The following is a 19516-nucleotide window of genomic DNA, read 5'->3' on the forward strand; positions in this document are numbered from 1 at the left end:
TATGAACATCTCTCAATGAATTCCATTATTATGTATAACTACAGTGCACCAATTTAAAAAAAAATAACAGAAATGGAACACTGATTTAAAAGTGCCTCTGCTAAAAAATTTATTGCTGATTATGTTGGTTAATTTTAGGGCTTTTAAATAAAATGTTACATGAGGATTTAAAAAGAAAAAATATGTTCTTCTTTGGTACCAGACAACACCAGATACCTCAAAGTTCCTTTCAATGAGTTAGACATATCATAACATTATTAGAAAACCTAGTCAAACATCTACATTCTCCCCCTTGTATTGTCAAGTAATTCTTATCTTGCCTTCCTAAGTTGGTTGAATATGTATATTAAACAACTAGTTTTGCAGCAGGGAATTTTCATAACTGAATATTCAGCATAAGTGCAACTGTAATCTGATATGTATGACAAAATTTCTTACCGAAATGTAAATATGTAAATATTAAATTTTTGCTTAATTATGAAAAGGAATGGACATGGCAAACAGACTAACCTATTCTGGTAGTACTTATCTGTCTTTACATTTCTATACATATAATCAACATTTGTATAGGAAATCCTCAGGAATCAAAGAGATTCTGTTGTGCAGTCATGTTTGCTATTAGAACTGTCATCCCTTCCCAAGTTATTGCATTTATAAAAAACAATAACTAAATTTCATATATATGCCAGATGGACTACTGGTTTATTTTCCTTCCTTTCTTCCTCCCTCATACCCTGTCCTGTCAATAATTCTTCAAAGATTCAATTGACTTCAATTCCAAATTGAAATTTTGAAGGCTTTAAACCTTCCTAAAAATAAATTTACTAAAACATTATCAAAAGTTATTGTAAAATATATTATCTCAAACTTACAACTGCTAAGGTTGTGTGTACAAGGGACTGTCTCTGCTAAGAAATACACATGGAAGTGTGTTCCATAGCGTGTGTAGCTTACTCTTAAAGATAGGCAGAGAGAATAGAGATCAGGATCAAGCCAAAGCAGTAGCAACCGTACTGAGGCTGGGGGGCCAAGGGATGGGAAGGGCGCCTGCATTAAACTGATTGTACCCATTCTGGTAACTGAGCAGAGGGCGGCACACTGTGGCCCACCCAGCCACCCGGGGTGGGGGCAGGGAGCGGGGGGAGAGAGAGAGAGAGAGAGAGAGAGAGAGAGAGAGAGAGAGAGAGAGAGAGAGAGAGAGAGAGAGAAAAGAGCCGGGGTGAGCCCCGCAACAGCCCCCACCTTCCCCTCAAGCACCCCAGACCCCGCTCCCGCCCCGCTCACCGCCCCCGCCCCTCGGGACGCGCCCTGGGCGACACTGCGCAGCTTCATCAGGGCGGCCTCTGTGACCTCACAGAGCGGATACCCTCCTGTTGCCAGGGCCCGGATGTGGGCGTCAGGGGCCAGAGGCAAGCGGCAGGCTGCCCTGGACAGGAGCGTGGGCCATTCAGGGCAGCGGTGTCTTAAGGCATAGCGGCCTCCATGCAGCGGGAATTTTCAGCTCCAGAAGGCACATCGACAGCGGCCCTGAACCACACACAGGTGTTCTGCAGAGCCTCAGGTGCGGGGGAGCACCCCATTCCCTCTCCTGGCTCAGCTCCACTCTTTGCTCCTGATAGGCGCTGCTCAGACCCCTGGACCAGCCAGAGCACCCACAGTCCTGCCATCCGCCCGCTGCTCTTCGCAACCCACAGTCACGATCTCGGACTCCATCCAACAGGCGCCAGCACCAGTGCCAAGCAGTGACAGCCCCGCAATGGCTCTGAAGCGCATTCACAAGGAACTCCTTGACCTGGCTCGAGACCCCCCGGCCCAGTGCTCTGCAGGGCCTGTGGGGGACAATATGTTTCGTTGGCAAGCTGCCATCATGGGGCCCAGCGACAGTCCCTACCAGGGAGGGGTCTTTTTCCTGTCCATACAGTTTCCCTCTGATTATCCATTCAAACCACCCAAGATCATGTTCATCACCCGAATTTACCACCCTAATATCAACAGAAGCGGAAACATTTGTCTAGACATCCTTAGATCTGAGTGGTCACCAGCACTGACAATCTCTAAAGTGTTGTTATCTATATGCTCTATGTTGTGCGACCCTAACCCGGATGATCCTTTGGTTCCTGAAATTGCTAAGATCTATCTAAAGGACAGGAGAAAGTATGACAGAGTCGCTCGAGAATGGACCGAAAAATATGCCATGTGAATTACAAATATAATGCCAATGCCTTTGCCATCGCCATAATAATAAATCCAAAATTAACAATTCAATCAATTGGTGGTCTTTTGATTGCTTTCTATGAAATGGGGTGTCCCCCTTCCTTCTGGGCACTCTTTGTACAGTTTTCACATCTGGGCCCAAGGGAAAGGGAGTTCAGCGGTAGAGAGGAGAGGATCAGGAAGGGGAAGACTATGGGGTTGGTGGAAGTTGCCTGGGGAGTAGGAGGGTGGAGGTGCAAAAAAGAATATAAAACCAGTCTTAATTTAGTTTCAACTGAAGATTTCTTTAAAGGTTTGGGATTGGAAAACAAAGATTAAGAGGCTTAGGGATGAGAACAGCAATTCCACTCCAGCCTACCAGTGGGAAAACTGAGGAGTCTTCTAGAACTGACAACTAGGAAATTCTGAGTGAAAATTCCAAAACTATTTAGGCATCATTTCTTTCTGAAGAACTTATGCCTTCAGGTGTTTTGGTTTTGATCAAGATTAATATTAACCCATACCCTTTATTTTGAGGTCCAGACTTAACTGACTGAAAATGAAATGGATTAATTGTTGCTACAAACAAAATGTTTTGATCACAGTTTTCTACACCACCCACCTCTTCTATTACCACCATTTTACCCACTCTGACTTTTTCCCATCCTCTGGTTTATATGTAGCTTCTCTGAGCATATGTATTGAAGTCTAATTTGCCTTGTTTTCACAAGAACCAGGTACATTTTGAGATTTTACACAGTTTGCAAGCATACAAGTTAGTCTGTCACCATTTTGGTGGAGGCTGAAGAATGACAGAGACTCCTGGGGTGGAGACAAAGGCCTTTATTAGTCCTGGCACAGCAGGCAGCATGAGCTTCACTAATGCAGGTTCCTCTTGCCCGGAAAATTCCAATAAGGAGGTGTAGCAGACCAGGTTTCTGCTGCACACACACTGGGTTTCTGTCACAGCTGAGCAACCCCAGTCTTTGAAGGAACAGCTAGTAAACCTGCTCCACCTTTGGCCAGAGAGATCCTCTTATTAACCTGGTCAGAAAACAAATCTACTCTCTGCCCTGGAGGGCTCTCTATATTCTGAGGTTGTCTGATGTACAAATATACCTCAAAAAAGCAGTTAAAAGAAGAAAAAGAATATATTCAACATGATACTAAACCTTTAATATTCCTCTTTGACCTAGGCTAGCTCAATTTCATATTTCTTTTCAGTTTTTAGTATTATAACAAGGAAAATCAGTTATTAAATAAAGGTCAATAAGTACATCTGTAAGAAGATATGCATTCTTTATATTTTAAAAATCTGGCTGGTCCAAGATAAACATTGTCATAATATATATGGGAATATGGAAAATTGCACTCCAATAGTTTGAAGAATAGTAATTTTCAAAGCTTTAATTTTCTAAAAGTAAGTTCATAACATCTCAAGAAAAAGAGGACAACAATTGCTCAGCAGGGAAAATACATGCTTAGTTTCTTACTGCTTTCATGAAGGTTTAACAGTTTATATGGATGATGACAATGTTATTGAGCTTACATTTTCAATAAATATCAAATTTTCTCCTAGCTGAAGCAAAGAAGGAAGAACTAATTTCTACTTAAATACAATCCCTTGAAATTTACATTAACTTCTCATTTGAGAAAAATTTTGGCTTCTAAATATAGAATTTTTTTCTTTTTAAAAATTTTTGAAAATGTACATTTAAATTTAGTATCTTATATATAATGTATTCTTTTCAAGGAGCAATGAGGGGATTATAGTTTTGTAAAGATATGCAAACATCAATTACTTGAGATTTTTAAATTATGCATTACAACATCCATTAAATATATGCAAAAGTTTGAATTTTATGCCAAACCTAAGAACACCTAAAACATAAAATTAATGAAATGTTGTCTAATAGAACATTCTGTAATGATAGAAATATTCTTTATCTACACTATCGAATGCAGTAGCCACTAGGCACATGTAGCTACTGAACACTTGAAATTGAGAGAAGGAGAAAGAATTCTGTTTTATATAGTTCTTAATAAAAGCTTCCTTTATTGTATGATTTGCAAAAAAATGTTTTATAATCTTTGTTCTTTAGTTTGTTCATGCCAATAAGATATTTTTACCAACATATTTACATTATAATATGTGACTATTTTAAATGAATAAAATATCTACCCATGTCACTAAAGGTCATTAATTTAGTAACTATGCCAAGAATTTGTTTAATATTTCAAGGAAGTTAAAACATGGGCACTTAAGGAATTCTATAATAGAGAACTTCATTATTATACCCTGTTAACAAGAAGCTAACAGAAATTTGTGTTGTAAAGATACAATATGGGCTAGCCAATCCCTAGAAAACAAATGCCAAATGTCTTCTTTGATATAAGGAGAGTAACTAAGTACAGAGTAGGGACGAAGAGCATGAGAAGAAGATTAACATTAAACAGGGATGAGAGGTGGGAGGGAAAGGGAGAGAGAAGGGAAATTGCATGGAAATGGAAGGAGACCCTCAGGGTTATACAAAATTACATACAAGAGGAAGTGAGGGGAAAGGGAAAAATAATACAAGGGGGAGAAATGAATGACAGTAGAGGGGGTAGAGAGAGAAGAGGGGAGGGGAGGGGAGGGGAGGGGAGGGGAGGGGGGATAGTATAGGATAGGAAAGGCAGCAGAACACAACAGACACTAGTATGGCAATATGTAAATCAATGGGATGTGTAACTGATGTAATTCTGCAATCTGTATATGGGGTAAAAATGGGAGTTCATAACCCACTTGAATCAAAGTGTAAAATATGATATATCAAGAAATTTGTAATGTTTTGAACAACCAACAATAAAAATTTTTAAAAAAAGGATCCAATATAGGGGTGGTGGGGTTGTAGCTCAGGGGTAGAATACTCATCTAGCATGCATGAGGCACTGGGTTTGATCCTCAGCACCACATAAAAATAAAGGTACTATGTACAACTACAACTAAAAAGAATAAAAATATGCAATATGAATCTTTAAATAATCAATATAGGTCATCAATAAAAATAACCAGAATTTTTAGAATAAATGATCTCATAGTATGATTTTCCTGTTACAGTTCCATCATAGTTACTAATTATATTGTCTGTTATTTTGCTTCAAATACTGTATTTTTTATACCTTTTTTAAAATTTATTTTTATGTGGTGCTGAGGATACACCCCAGGGCCTCACATGTGCTAGGCGAGCACTCTACCACTGAACCACAACCCCAGCCCCACAAATACTGTATTTTTAACACAAAAAAATAAACCCACACAATAGTAAATATTTGGGGCTAGACAGTGAAATCTAAGCAGAACATGTGGAGAAGATAAAAATGACAATACCAGATGATAACACTATTTCTGATTAGAATATGCAATGTTCTGTTTTATTCAAACTGGTCACTATGATCTTGGTCTGTTAGTCTCCACCCACCAGTTTCTAAATTTCAATAAAATAAATAATGAAATGTTAAAAATTTTATTTGGAAAAGGGAAGAAAGGAATGGTCTTATTCTGTTGTCAGCATTTTCAGAAACAGAATAATGGAACTGATTTGGAGGAAAGTTTCAATCCTAGACATCAAAAGACATAGGTTTTGCCTTGTAAAAACTGATTAATTATCTCTACAACAAAGAATCCAATGTAAAATTAGTACTTTCAGTTTACTAAGCACTTAACATGATATTTAGTGCCATTGCTTATGCTCTTTGGGAATAGGAAATTATAACTGGATCTGGCCTATAGACTCTATCACCTGATGGTTCTACTTCACCTTGAAAGTTGGGCCATAAAGGATGGTTGCTGATTATCCTCTGTATTTCAGTAGTGTCCATGCTGATATCTCCTTTTTCATAATTAATTTTAGCAATTGAAGGTTTTTCCCCCCTCTTTTTGTTGGTTAGCTTGGCTAAGGGATGTCTAAACAGGACATGTGGAGAAGTTCAAAATGACAAGGATCAAAATAAAATTCAACAATTTTATTTATTTTTTCAAAGCCCCAACTTTTACTTTTGTTGATTTTTAAACTTTTTGTTTTCAATTTCATTGATTTTAACTCTAACTTTAATTATTTCCTGTCTTCTATTGCTTTTTTTGTTGATTTGTTCTTCTTGTTCTAGGGATATAATATTAGATTATTTATGTGGTATTTTTCTCTTCTATAAATAAATATACTTAATGCTATGAACTCTCCTCTTTGAACTGACTTCATGGTGTCTCAGGGATTTTGATATGTTGTTTTGCTATTCTCATTTACTTCTAATTATTTATTTTATTTCATTCTTAATTTATTCTGCTATCCGTTGATTATTCAATAGTGTATTATTTGGTCTCCAGATTTTGGAGTAGCTTCTATTTTTTATTTTATCATTGATTTCTAACTTAATTTCATTATGATGTGATAGAATGCAAGGTATTATCTCTATTGTTTTTGTATTTGCTGAGAGTTGCATTGTGGCCTAAGATATGGTCTATTTTAGAAAATGATTCATTACTGCTGAGACGAAAATGTATTCAGTCATTGATGGATGAAATATTCTGTATATGTCTATTAAGTTTAAATTATTGAATGTATTTTTTAGTTCTTTTGCTTCTTTGTTTAGTTTTTGTTTGTTTGTTTGGAAGATCTAGTGATGTGAGAGTCACCCAGTATTATTTTGTGTTGTGGTCTAGTTGATTCTTGATATTGAGAAGGGTTGGTTTGATATACATAGATGCTCCATTGTTGGGGCATAAGTATTTATGATTATTATTTCTTGTTGTGTAATTTTTAAGCACTGTGAAATGTCCTTCCTTTTCCCTTCTGATTAACTTTGGCTCAAAGTCCATTTTATCTGATATCAGGATAGAAACCCCTGCTTCTGTACGAGATCCATGTGAACTGTATGTTTTTCCCATCCTTTTACCTTCAATGTGTAGATGTCTTTGCCTATGAGGTGAGTCTCTTGAAGAGACTTGTTGGGTCTTGTTTTTAATCAAATCTGTCAGCCTATGCCTTTTGATGGATGATATTAGGTCATTTACATTCAGTGCTGTTATTATTAAGAAATGATTTTTATTCCTTGTCATTTTGATTTATTTTTGGTTTTTAATTTGTATCAGTTTCTCCTTTGATTGAATATTCTTCTAGTGTAGTTCCTCCCTTTCCTGGTTTTCAATTTTCTTTTAATTTTTAAAATACTTTTGTTGTAGATGGACACAATACCTTTATTTTATTTATTTATTCATTTACATGTGGTACTGAGGATCGAATCCAGGGCCTCACACATGCTTGGCAAGTGCTCTATCACTGAGCTACAACCCTACCCCTCAATTTTATTTTTTACTTCTTCTTCATGAAATATTTTATATTTTATAGTGCAGGGTTTTTAATTATGAATTCTTTTAACTTTTATTTATCATGAAAAGTTTTTATTTCATCATCAAATCTGAAGCTTAATTTTTCTGGGTATATTATTCTTTGTTGGCATCCATTTTCTTTCAGAATTTAGTATATATTATTCTAGGACCTCCTACCTTTAGGGTCTGGGTTGAGAAATCAGCTGAACTACAGATTGGTTTACCTCTGAAATTGACTATTAGTATTTAGCTTTCTAAAGTCGGTGATATGGAGAGCTTAGAAAGTGTGCAACCACCAATGATGTAGCTTTCTTTGATATCATGTTTAGAGAAGGTTCTTGTACAATTGTTACAGGCCTCAAATGATGATCTTCATTTTCTTTTCATTCTCGTTATTACTCTATTATTTATTTAAAATTTCACCCTAAAGTAAAGTATTATCTATGGAACTTTTTGGCATTTGATGCTAATGCTTTATCACTTTGAATTTTAATGTACCTCTAATGATATTTAGAAATTGTATGTTGTAGATTGTGGGCTCTGGAGTTACACTGCCCAGATTATGAGCATTGGCACTTACTAGCAGTTTGAACTCATGAATATTATTTAACCTCTCTGACTCTCAGTTTTCTTACTGTTAAATGGGAATTATAATATTTCCTACCTCTTATGATTTATACATTAAATGAGAAAGTATCTTGCATATCAAGTCACTCAATATTGATTGACTGTTATTATTAACTATTTCCTTTTTTTCTTCTTTGGATTTTTTTCAGTTGGATTGGCCAGATGTTACAGTTAGCATATGGTTCCTCCTTTGGAGATGCAGCTGCTAATGCAGGTAAGGATTTCAAACTACCAAATATTTGCACAGTTTAGAAAATGCAGAAACATGATTTAAATATAAACTCATCAGTGAGATATTTTTCATGGACATTGTTCCTTTTTTGTATGCTTATCACTTACTTTACTTCTTGAATCTCTCATTACATAATTCAAAGTGCAAACAATTTCTAGCCTATTCACCAAGAGATTTCACAATCATAAATAGAGTGGAACATATATCCCTGTGCCCCTATGCAATTCTGCATATAAATATTTTCTAATTTCTAGACGAAGAAATTTTGAAGGATAAAAATCATGATTAGATTAACCAAATTTATGTATTCTTAGGATTACTCTTTACCCTTATAAAGCAATAAATATCACTTGTTCACTTTCACTGACAGAAGAATCAAGTATAGAGTGATTTTGAGATCAAGGACGTGTAGTTATTATTCAAAACATTCTCCATCTCAAGTATTCATTATTGTCAATAATCTTTAAAAATCTTTCATGTAAGCTAATGTGGATAGTAAAGGCTTACCCTAACCTTTTGTTTTCAAAGGGGAAAAGGCTTATCCAGAAGCATTACACATACATTTTTATTAATTTGTATATCCATCTAAAAGAAAGCATAAATTAACTACCAAATACCAATATTTAGTGATCAAAAAACATACTACAACTTTATTGTAGAGTTAAGACAGAGTTAGAGTATGACTAAGTTAACAAGAAAAATTATTTAAAAGGAGCTATTGATCTAAAAACAACATATAATAAATAAATTAAGAGGAGCTATTCCAGATAACCAATTATTCAGTGAAATATTCCAGCAATGCACAGAGGTCCACATACATAGAGTAATGAAGAGAGGGAAAGCACAGATTCTGCATACTACATTAACCACTATTTCCATAGTTGAGCTCAATTTCAGTTATCTTAAAGTTAGTAGTTTATTGTATGCCTCAGAAAGGAGTGTCTGTATATGCTTATTTAGCCAAATCCTAGATACATCATTAGCACTATCTATGTAACCAAAATTTCCATACTAGTTCAAAATATCAGCCACTGTCATCCTTGGGTAGTCTGTTATGTGCTCACAGGGAAGAAAAGAAGAAAAACATTCCTCTTTCTATCTGTCATCACTCTGTTCAAACTCTATCATATATATTTCTTACAGAATACAGACGTATAGGTGCTATGATTTATGCAAAGTGTGTTTTGGCCTTGAAGAGAGATTTCCCTGTGATTTGGTGTGACAACTGCCATGAAGCAACTACTGTAAGTACTATAATTTTAAAATTGCTCAGCAACAACCACATGCAAAAATATCAGATTTTTTGTTATTTAAAATTCATTCAGCCAGTTACAGTGGCACATGCCTGAAATTCCAGCAGCTTGGGAAGCTGAGGCAGGAGGATCACAAGTTCAAACCCAGCCTCAGCAATTAAGCAAGGTCCTAAGTAGCTTATCAAGGCCCTGTGTCAAAATAAAAAATTAAAAAATAACAACAACAAGCTGGGAATGTGGTTCAGTGGTTAAGTGCCCCTGGGTTCAATGTCAGGTACCCCCACACACCAAATTGCATTCAGCAATAAAACGTGCATTCATGGTACAAGACAATTTCTGTATAAAAAATTCTTAGTGTGAAATATGAATACTACTTCCATAAAATAGAATAGTACAATCAGAATATAGCAAGAGAGGGAGGACAATAATGTTCCTCCCATTTACTTTATTTATTAGCTGGTGTGATTGAACCTTGTATGCTAAGTTGGTATTAACATATGTAAATTTTTCTTTCTTCGAAAAGTAAAAAGGAGGGCATCAACATAAATTGCACTGAAGAAATGTTACTTTAAGAAATAAGATTCTTATTCAAATAATATTTTAAGATTAATTCATAAAATCTTAGGAATTTATTTACAGATTTGGGTAGGGTTTTTTTCCACTTCTCATTTTGAAAGGGCATAAATACAAAGCTTAGAAAAAGCTATAGTAAAATTACAAACATCCACTATGTACTGCTTACATTTGTTTCTAAAAGCTACTATTTTTCAATTTTTTCCCATGAATCTCATCATATTATCCTTTTATCCAAACCAAAGAAAAAGTGAATAAAGCAACAGCATAACATTGAAAACTTAAGGCTAATAATTACTCATTTCATGTTGTGTTTCCAAGTGGAAGATGAGTGTAGGTTCCCATAAAACTCTCTTTCAACTCTTTTGCATTTCACCGTTAAATATTTTAGAAGAAAACAAATGTCTATTTAGTAGTTCCCTATTTTTATTATTTTGGGGGTGACCATGGGAGGTATTTGTCTATTTGATTACAACAGACTAACCCCAAGAATGCATCCATAAAATGATGCTAAGACAATATAAGTGGTCTATGTAGTTGTTTGTATTAAACTATATTTGGAAAAAATAGTAAAATACAATCTTAACATTTCTTAGGAATGTAAAATGGTGCAGCCACTTTGAGAAATGCTCTGGCGTTAAATATAGTTACAATCAGATCTAGTAATTTCACTCTTAGGGTATATGCCTAAGAGAAATGAAAACATGCACAGACTTAGACATGAATATTCAAAGCAGCATTCTTCTTCTAAGAGTAAAAATGTGGAAACAACCCAAATTTCCATCAGCTAATTAATGAATAAACAGAATGAAGCATATCCATATATTAGGATACTTTTTGACCATGAAAATGAATGAAGTACCAATAGATGCCATAATATAAATGGACCTTGGAAATATTATGCTATGTCATACAAAAGGCCATATATTTTATAATTCTATTTATAGGCAGTGTCCAAAATATTCAAATCTATTGAGACAAAAAGTAGATAAGTGATTGCTAGGCATGTTAATAAATGATAATTCTCTGGGAATGAATCTTTGAAGGAGCTTCAACCCCCTTCTACCTCCTTCAATGGCTGCTAGGCCCCTGATTTTCACCAGGTTGCAGGTTTCAAAAGCTATTGCATAACTGGAAAGGAGAGCCATGGCAATAGAGCCAATTAAAGGACAAAAAAATTCACTATTATTTCTAAAATTCAGCTGTTTGTTGAATGAATAACCCCATAGCTGCAGAACTTGGGATAATTTCTAGAGATCTGAAAGAATTAATTATGCCTTTATTTGCCAGTTTTCTCATTGTTTTATGAAGAAAAGAATGTTCATGGGTCTTTTTTTGCTGATGTCCTGTGTTTTTTTTTTTTTTTTTGGGGGGGAGGAGGATTAATGAATTTCAGAAAAGGTAGTGATGATTGTAAAACTCTGTGAATATACTAAAAATCACTTAAGTATATCTGAAGTACATAGTTTTAAAAGTTGGTTATGGTATGTGAATATTTTAATATCAGGAAATAACTGCCATTGAAAAATACAGTTTCTTATACAAACACATCCCAAGAGAAGGCAGCATGCTATGCCACCAGGGCATACAGAAGAGCACATGGGAAAGCACCAAAATTGGTGATATCAGGCAAGGCAAGCAGGACAGTATGAATAATTTCATTGAGTTCTGGGGTATAGGTACTGTCTTTGGTTTTCTGGAGCCTGACCCTGGAGTTATCAGGGCAAATAGATGGTGGCTGGAATGTGAGGTATTTGTATGTACTCTGGATTGGTTAGTTTTTATTTTAAAGGTGTGCTCACATGCAAGCTGTTTATAATCTCTAGAAGTTGTATAATCCTCAAAGAGGCAGTTCCTCCTAGGTCAGAAAAGCCACAGATGTCAAATCATTAAAATGAATCAAATAAAATATATGGTTAATATGACTAATAAAAAGATTATCATAGCCTATAATAAACTCCTATATATTATGAAACTTTTAAGAGAGAATTAAAATAGATGTTATTTTCCAAATTATTGGCCATAGGGTCATGTGTATTCAGGGGGTGGGGGTGTGTGTGGAGACTTTGGTGAGGTTATGGAAACTATACTTTGGAAACACTAGACAAATATAATATATCTCTTAAAGAAAAAAAAGTAATACTCTTGGGGATGCTTATATTTCTCAATTAATTTGAAGGAATTCAAGTATGTCTATATTGTCTATATTAGTGCTATGCTAGAACTACTGATCAAATAAAATATACCAAAACCAAGACAAGAATATTAAATATTAGTGTAATGCAATAAATGGTGCCTTTGAAATTGACTTTTCTTTCAGATTGCTTCTGTGAATCCAAACTTTCAATATAGACGCACTCAAAATGTTTCTGATGAATTCATCTATTTTCGACCTTTTGATGCGGAAATTCGGGAAAAGGCCAGAAGACAAAAACAAGATAAATCAACTATGGCCTCCCGTCAACACGAAGGAGAAGGTATCCATCAGAGGGACCTGGGGATTATCAGTCAAGTGGTGATGGTCACCACCCCCCCACTAACTAAAGAGGTAGAGAGCACTGCCCTTGTAAGACCAAAAACTTCAGGGCTTCTTCGCCTAGAGAAAATTCCAGTTAAATCTCCAGGGGTCCCAGAATCTCAACGCTTAGACGTTACAGGAATTGCCAGTCCAGAGGAAAGGGGGAAAGGCACCGCAATACTTGTTGCTGGTGTGCCTGGAAAGGAGGAGCTAGATGATACAGAAATTCCAACTTTGAAATTCACTGGGCTTATACACCTGGAGGCTTTAATAAGTAAATGTTCACCATCCTCAGAATACAGTTGCCCACGAACCCCAAGAAATCTGTGGCTGGAATCTCCAGAAAATGCAGAGTCCCCAGGAAGTGATGATCTGGAAGTAGCAAGAAGCATGAATCCTCTTAGAGAGAGGTCTATCTTCAGGCGTTCCTGGGCAGAGCTCTTAGAAGCACCACTGAACAGTGAAGGGCTTCACATTCTCCAAACTACTCCTACAGAAGAAGACAGAGAGATTGATGACCTCCAGCTAGCACCAGAGGAGGAGAATCAAGCAACCACTCCACCCATGGATCCTTATTTCCAACCTTTGCAAGACCCTTTTCCATTGCTGCCCCAGCGACCTAAGCTCCAGCGGCAGTGCAGTCACAGCTTGCCGCGATACAGTGATGGCAGGAGCCAAAAACTAAATGTACCTGAGTTAGCATTAAATCCAGAGGAGAAACACTTCTTCTTCCCAAGTGATCATAATTTGCTTACAGGAGGTAAGTTTTTTGAACTTGCTAAAACTAGGTTTGTACATTATGTAAGTAGATTTCATCAGTAAATTTATTTTCAAATTCACTACCTGGAAAATTATTTCTTGCTATTCCCAAGCATTAGCTTTTTCTGAAAGAATGGTGACTACCCTATAATTTTAAGCCTTTTATTTGGTGCTTAGAATCTGACTTTAAGTTGGAAAAATTCAATCATGCACCATTTAATGATCATGGAAAACTATAGATTTGTTATGACTTCAGAAATTTGAAATGCCTTTTATCTTTTAAAAATCACTTTCTCCTAGTGGGTATTCTTGAGAATATGACTAGTCCTCACTCAGACATAGTTTTAACCAATAGAATAGAAAATAATTTTACCCCCTAACACATCCATTACCCAGTAACTAAATAGGGGCTTAGATTTAGAAAATGAATTGAATAATGGGCATGATCCTTCTGGTTAAGAAATAAATCAACAACTTTTTATTTCTTCTATGTGAGCACTCTATTTACTAGATAGTATGAACTGACAAATGAACCGTTAATATTACAGCCTATCCCTGCTTAAATGTAATAATTAATGAAATAACTTTTAATGTATTTTAAAGTCTTAGAAATTTGCTAATAACACTAGAGTAATATCTTTGTCTTTATCATTGCAGCTATTTAAACAATATACAAAAATGCTACTGAGGATAATAAATAGTTTTAGGAATTTTGCTTTCTAATTCATGTTAGAAACCTGCTCCCATAACTTAATCAAAACTATGTTATCAACTAGAAATTTTCCTTAGTAATAGCTCTACCAAACCATTGAAAGTAGTTTCAGAGAAGAATCTGAAATCTGACACAAACATTGTCTTGAAATTATAATTTGGCCCAATCTGAAATTTGGGGGTTTTTCTACACATATTTAGGACAATCAGAGTTTGAAATTAAAATAAAACCTAAAGTCAACTCAGATCACATCATTCTCAAAAATGTTCATAAATTTGGCTCAACCTCAATCTCACATTCAGTGCGTTCCTCAAGAGTTCTAAATATTCCTGGCTTCCTGTTCTCTGTTTTCATGTTTCCACTGAGTACTTGATGGTATTAATTTCCAATATTCAAAAGAAGTAAAAACTCATACTAATCATCTTTGTTCCTAAATGTCCTTTAACCACCCACCACTGTAATTTTTTATTGGTTAATATCCTTTAGCAATCTCCCCTCCTACCATAATGTTGCTCAGCCCCTCTCTCCCTTTCTCTACTTTCCACTAATCCAAATGTCCAATTCATTGTGCAAGCTCTCTAGCCCATTGAGTTTTTTCTCTGTTTATCTTTTACCCCCAAAACAGTTTATCAAGATATTTTCCTAAATAAAATGTCATGTACTATGGTAATATTGCCATGTGATTTTAAATTTCTAAGGTGATTGTATTGGCATCAACTATGGAAATATTTATCTGTCATTCTAATTCAAAGTTTATTCTCAAAAGAGAAGTAAATCTTCAATATTTAAAAATAATTTTTGATTTTGTGTTTTAGAAAATGCAAAGGAAAGAGACAGCATTGAAGAAGCTTGGCAAAAGGCCATTTTTTCAGGTTCTGGAGAACATCCTCCTATCAATCCAAGCTTTGAGTATTCTTCTACAATGGGGGACAAAATTGGAATTCCTGAAGATAATACTGGATTTCCCAAGGGCAATGTTAGACTTCCCAATAAGAATGTCATGGTTAATGTTGGAGTACCCACAGATAATTCTGAAGTTCTCAGGGGCAATTCTGGTGTCCCCACATGTAATCTTGAAATTCCTTCAGGAAGTGGTGGAGTTCCCTGGTATAGTGGTGTTGGGGTTTCCACGGATAATGTTGTCAATCTCAGGCATAATGCTGGAACTTCCAGACGTTCTGTATCCTCTCTACTTACCGAGCTCTCAAAGATAGGTGAACACAGATTATAAGAAAGGACACAATACAAAGTAGTCCTAATAGTTAAAGAAACACACCAAGATATTTAACATCAAAGCATAAGTACCAAATCTGACAAACCAAAATAATAAAAGGGACATCTAAATTTAGAATACATAAATGAATATATAAATATGCTTATTATGTTAGTCTTTATCAGAATTTTTGGAACTAAATTGGAATTAATTTACTAATTTATTCTTAATTGCAACCTTCAATTATTTGTGGCATAATTTGGCTGGGGGAATGTGTCATGGAGGAGTGTATATGCTTACTTCCTTAAGCCGAAATTTCTACTTTGTAAAGAAATACAATGTCTTATATATCACCAAACAAAATATCAACTAATCTCCAGATAATATTGTACAACTCATATTTATTGTAACTTCAGCTCTTCTTGGTTGTTTTGATGGGTAAATGAAAGAGATCTCCTAGTTATTAACATTTATCTGGATGTTTCCAGCTTAAGTCCAAAAAATTGATTGACTTGAAGCTAAGGAACCAGAGGTTCTGTGAAATATCCAGATAGGACCTCTGAAAAAGTTCACCAACAAGACTATTTGAGTATTTATTTTATGGCATACATCTAACGAAATTGTAAATATTTACTGAAAGCCTTAAAAATACAAGGAGACAAACTGTAGAACTGTAAATAGTGTATGTGGCTGTGATGTAAATATTATGGCTAAGACAACACTAACAGCACCACAGGATGCCTAAAATAGTGCATGCTAAAACAATATTTTCCTCTGAAAAATAATTGTTTAATTAGTCTGATATTGGAAGATACAGGGTAGAAGGGAAAATTCTTTGAAACATTTTACAAAATTACTGAATAAGATGCCCTTCTCAAAAAAGGAAAACTTTTCAATGTCCCAGATGATCAGCATATTATTAAAATCACACAACCTATTTAACTACAAAATACAGTTTACAAAAATGTTTATTTCATAAATCTTTTAAGATAGATAAATTGTGACTGAAAGTTGATGAGATTAACTCATCAATTACATGGGGAAATAATCTCATTTATATTCAGACTTACATCAATTTTCTGAAAAGTTTTAGGGCATATGGGTCACTATTAAATTTGTACATCTAAATTTTCAACTTTCCTGAATAATGGTAGCTGTTGTTTTTATATAACAAAGGGCAATTTAAATAAGTTACCACCTAACCCCTTATTATGTGCCTTAACACATAGTGCAAGGGGTGGTAATCTGTGGTCTAAGGGCAAACACTTGCCTATTCACAGGATCTATTTGGCCTCTGAGGAAGGAGGTAAAGAGGCTGGCTAGCTTCCCTCTCTTCACTCCTCTGGTTCAGCTTCTGCTTACTGAACCAGGGCTTTGGCCTCAGATATAAAGGAAAAGTAGTGAGATTTCTTTCTCCTACTTCTTACCAACCCATTTCAGGCTTGAGTCAACTGAATCTGGCATGGGGTGGCAAGTCCACAAAAATAATGGAAGGATACAGTCTGCCATACTTCAGTTACATTGGCAGTAGCCAATGCCTCACTGAGAAGAAAACCAACTGACAGCTCACCTTGTGTACCAGATAGTGTACTCTATATGATCTCTTGTCACACAGACTTTCTGAAAAAGAACTATATATTGCATCCTAACCTTCAAAGTGAACCACTTTTTGAGTGCAAAAGTTTTAAAGTAAGGTGGAAATTGAGAGATAACTTAGCAAGAACTAATATTTACCAAAAAAAGAAGTGAAAAGAAACACAGCAAACAAAATTTTTCTCAATTATATATAATAGTGATATATAATTGAAGACGGTCACTAAAACACCACCATCATTAACAACAACAAAACCCTGCTATGTGAGTGTTATTCCTCATGCTTTGTGATCTGTATTAATTTTGGGTATTGTGTTTAGTGGCTTAAAATTTATATATAAAAATACATATAAAATGGCCAGCTGCTTCTTTGTAAAATTTTAAGAAATTTAATGAAACTATTAAGTAAATAGTCAAATATAAAGATGGTATAAGAAAATAATGCTCAATCTTGTAAAGAAAGTTACTTATAGCATTGGTGTTATTCTGCTAAATGTTAATAGTTCAGAACTTCAGTGACACATTATTTCTCTTCAAAGATGGTACCATGTCTTAGGGTTCTCTATGTCAAGTGAATTATCAAAAATCACTCAACAATCATCATAATTCTTCAGAAAAGAGATTAAAGTAAAAATCAATTATATTGATTATGTTTAGTGAATTTTGTCACAAAGTTCATGTGAATTGAACCTGAGGTTTTCAAGAAAAAAATGTTAAAATTGCAAATTTGAAGGCAAGTGTTGAAGATATAAAATGATAAACAGTTTCTAACTCAATTGTTCCTACCAAATGAAATATAGATTAAGCCCATCTATGTCTAATAGTTCTACATTCTAATATATACCATTTAAAATAAGAAGAAAATTACTTACTAAAAACTGATAGTGGCATAAGGTAGGAGAAAGAATCTGAAGTTATTCCTGACATTGTACTGTACAACTAAGAAAGGTAAATCAGAAAACAAAAAGTTACTGTGTAATTACCATAATTAGATCTTTTCCTTCTAAGGCACTAGAAAATTGTGCCCTGTCCAGTGGGAATAAGAGATGAATTCTAAATGTACAGATTTTTCATATCCAATCCCTTGATTGTGTTAAATGACTTCCACTTTAAATTAAATTGTACAATGTGCATTCAAACAAGACCAAGTATTTTTTAATTCATAAGTTAATTAGCAGAAGAATAAAAACATTTTCCTTACTAAATAACATATATCTCTGCTTAAGTCTTTAAAAATTAATTAATTGAAAAATATTTTGCTAAAAGATTAATAAGAAGGAGCTACAGAGAAAATTATCACAGTAATCACCACTCTAAGAATCAACAAAATTATGGTATGCAAATAATGTACCTGCCACCTCCCTTTTAATCAACATAGTGTTAAAATATTTCCCAAAGTATTAATATTTATTTTAAACATTCTGAGTTGAGATAACATCCATATATAACCATTACCTGTACATTAGAACAAAAAATCTTCAATAGTTCATAGAAGACATTTTAAAAATATTGGAAATGATCCATTTGTCTATAATTAGAAAGTAAAATGAAGAATTGAGGCCTTATACAAGTAGTGAAACCTTAATTTATTTCAGAAAACCACAATATCAGCAATCACTATAAAATTAAAATATACAAGTATAGAAAAATTCATCCAAAAAAGAGGCAAAGTAATTTCTTTTAATAATTTATCTAATAGTAACTGAATGTACAATGGTTTTGTTTAAGAAATGAAACAAAATAGACAGTGTACATTATTTACTCTAAGTATCAGGAAAGCTTCATTAATTGCATGTAGTATTTCCATTTCATAATTATGTTTTCAATATATTTTAGAAGTAGAAATTTAAAATACAGCAAAGTGCTTTTAATATATCATAGGGAATAAAGCACATGTGCCTTTTCAGTAAATATTTCAAGAGCAGAGAAACTCACTGATGTGAGTGACAATTTTGTGGAGTATGAAAGGGGAAAAAAGAAAAAAAAATTAGAACAAACTAGCTTTTAGAGTAAATTATATTTCCTTAAACCATTATTTTGAATTCAATTTTTTAATTTTGCTCTTTTGAAACTTGTCATTTTATTATCTACTAATATGAACAAATAAACCTTAATATAATTCAACTTTAGCATTTATATCCCTAGTTTATACTATCCCTAATACCCTAATTCTCACCCCCTGTATGAGTTCCTCAATCCAACCTTACTTCACTCCATCCTTTACCCCACCCCACCTCTTCTCCCTACCACCCACATCTCATCCTTACTTTATCCCTAAACCTTTCCCCACCCCTATCTCATTCTGCGTATTCTTCCTATCCTTTATCCTCAGCTCATTGTTCACCTTTTTCTTCCTATCCAATTCCACACTCAAACTCTATCCCCATTATTAAACCCACCACATTTCCTATTGCCATCCTCTCTCTAAGCCTATTCCTAAAACTCATTCCAACTCTCGCTCCACAGTTGACCTCTCCT

The 19516-nt window shown here is 34.6% G+C and overlaps 1 protein-coding gene and 1 pseudogene across 1 annotated transcript in view; both read left to right on the forward strand.

Moving 5' to 3' along the window:
• The window catches only part of LOC114091206 (uncharacterized), a 502987-nt gene extending 487524 nt beyond the window's left edge, over positions 1-15463 (forward strand). The window contains exons 19-22 of the mRNA XM_071606073.1: positions 8335-8399; positions 9561-9661; positions 12564-13521; positions 15048-15463. Of these exons, the coding sequence (XP_071462174.1) occupies positions 8335-8399; positions 9561-9661; positions 12564-13521; positions 15048-15463 (1540 nt within the window). The remainder of the gene's footprint in view (positions 1-8334; positions 8400-9560; positions 9662-12563; positions 13522-15047) is intronic.
• LOC114090398 (ubiquitin-conjugating enzyme E2 D2 pseudogene) lies at positions 1757-2200 on the forward strand (annotated as a pseudogene).
• Positions 15464-19516: the final 4053 nt, after the last annotated feature.

Source organism: Marmota flaviventris, chromosome X, assembly GCF_047511675.1.
Source record: "Marmota flaviventris isolate mMarFla1 chromosome X, mMarFla1.hap1, whole genome shotgun sequence".
In the NCBI taxonomy this organism is placed as follows: Eukaryota; Metazoa; Chordata; class Mammalia; order Rodentia; family Sciuridae; genus Marmota; species Marmota flaviventris.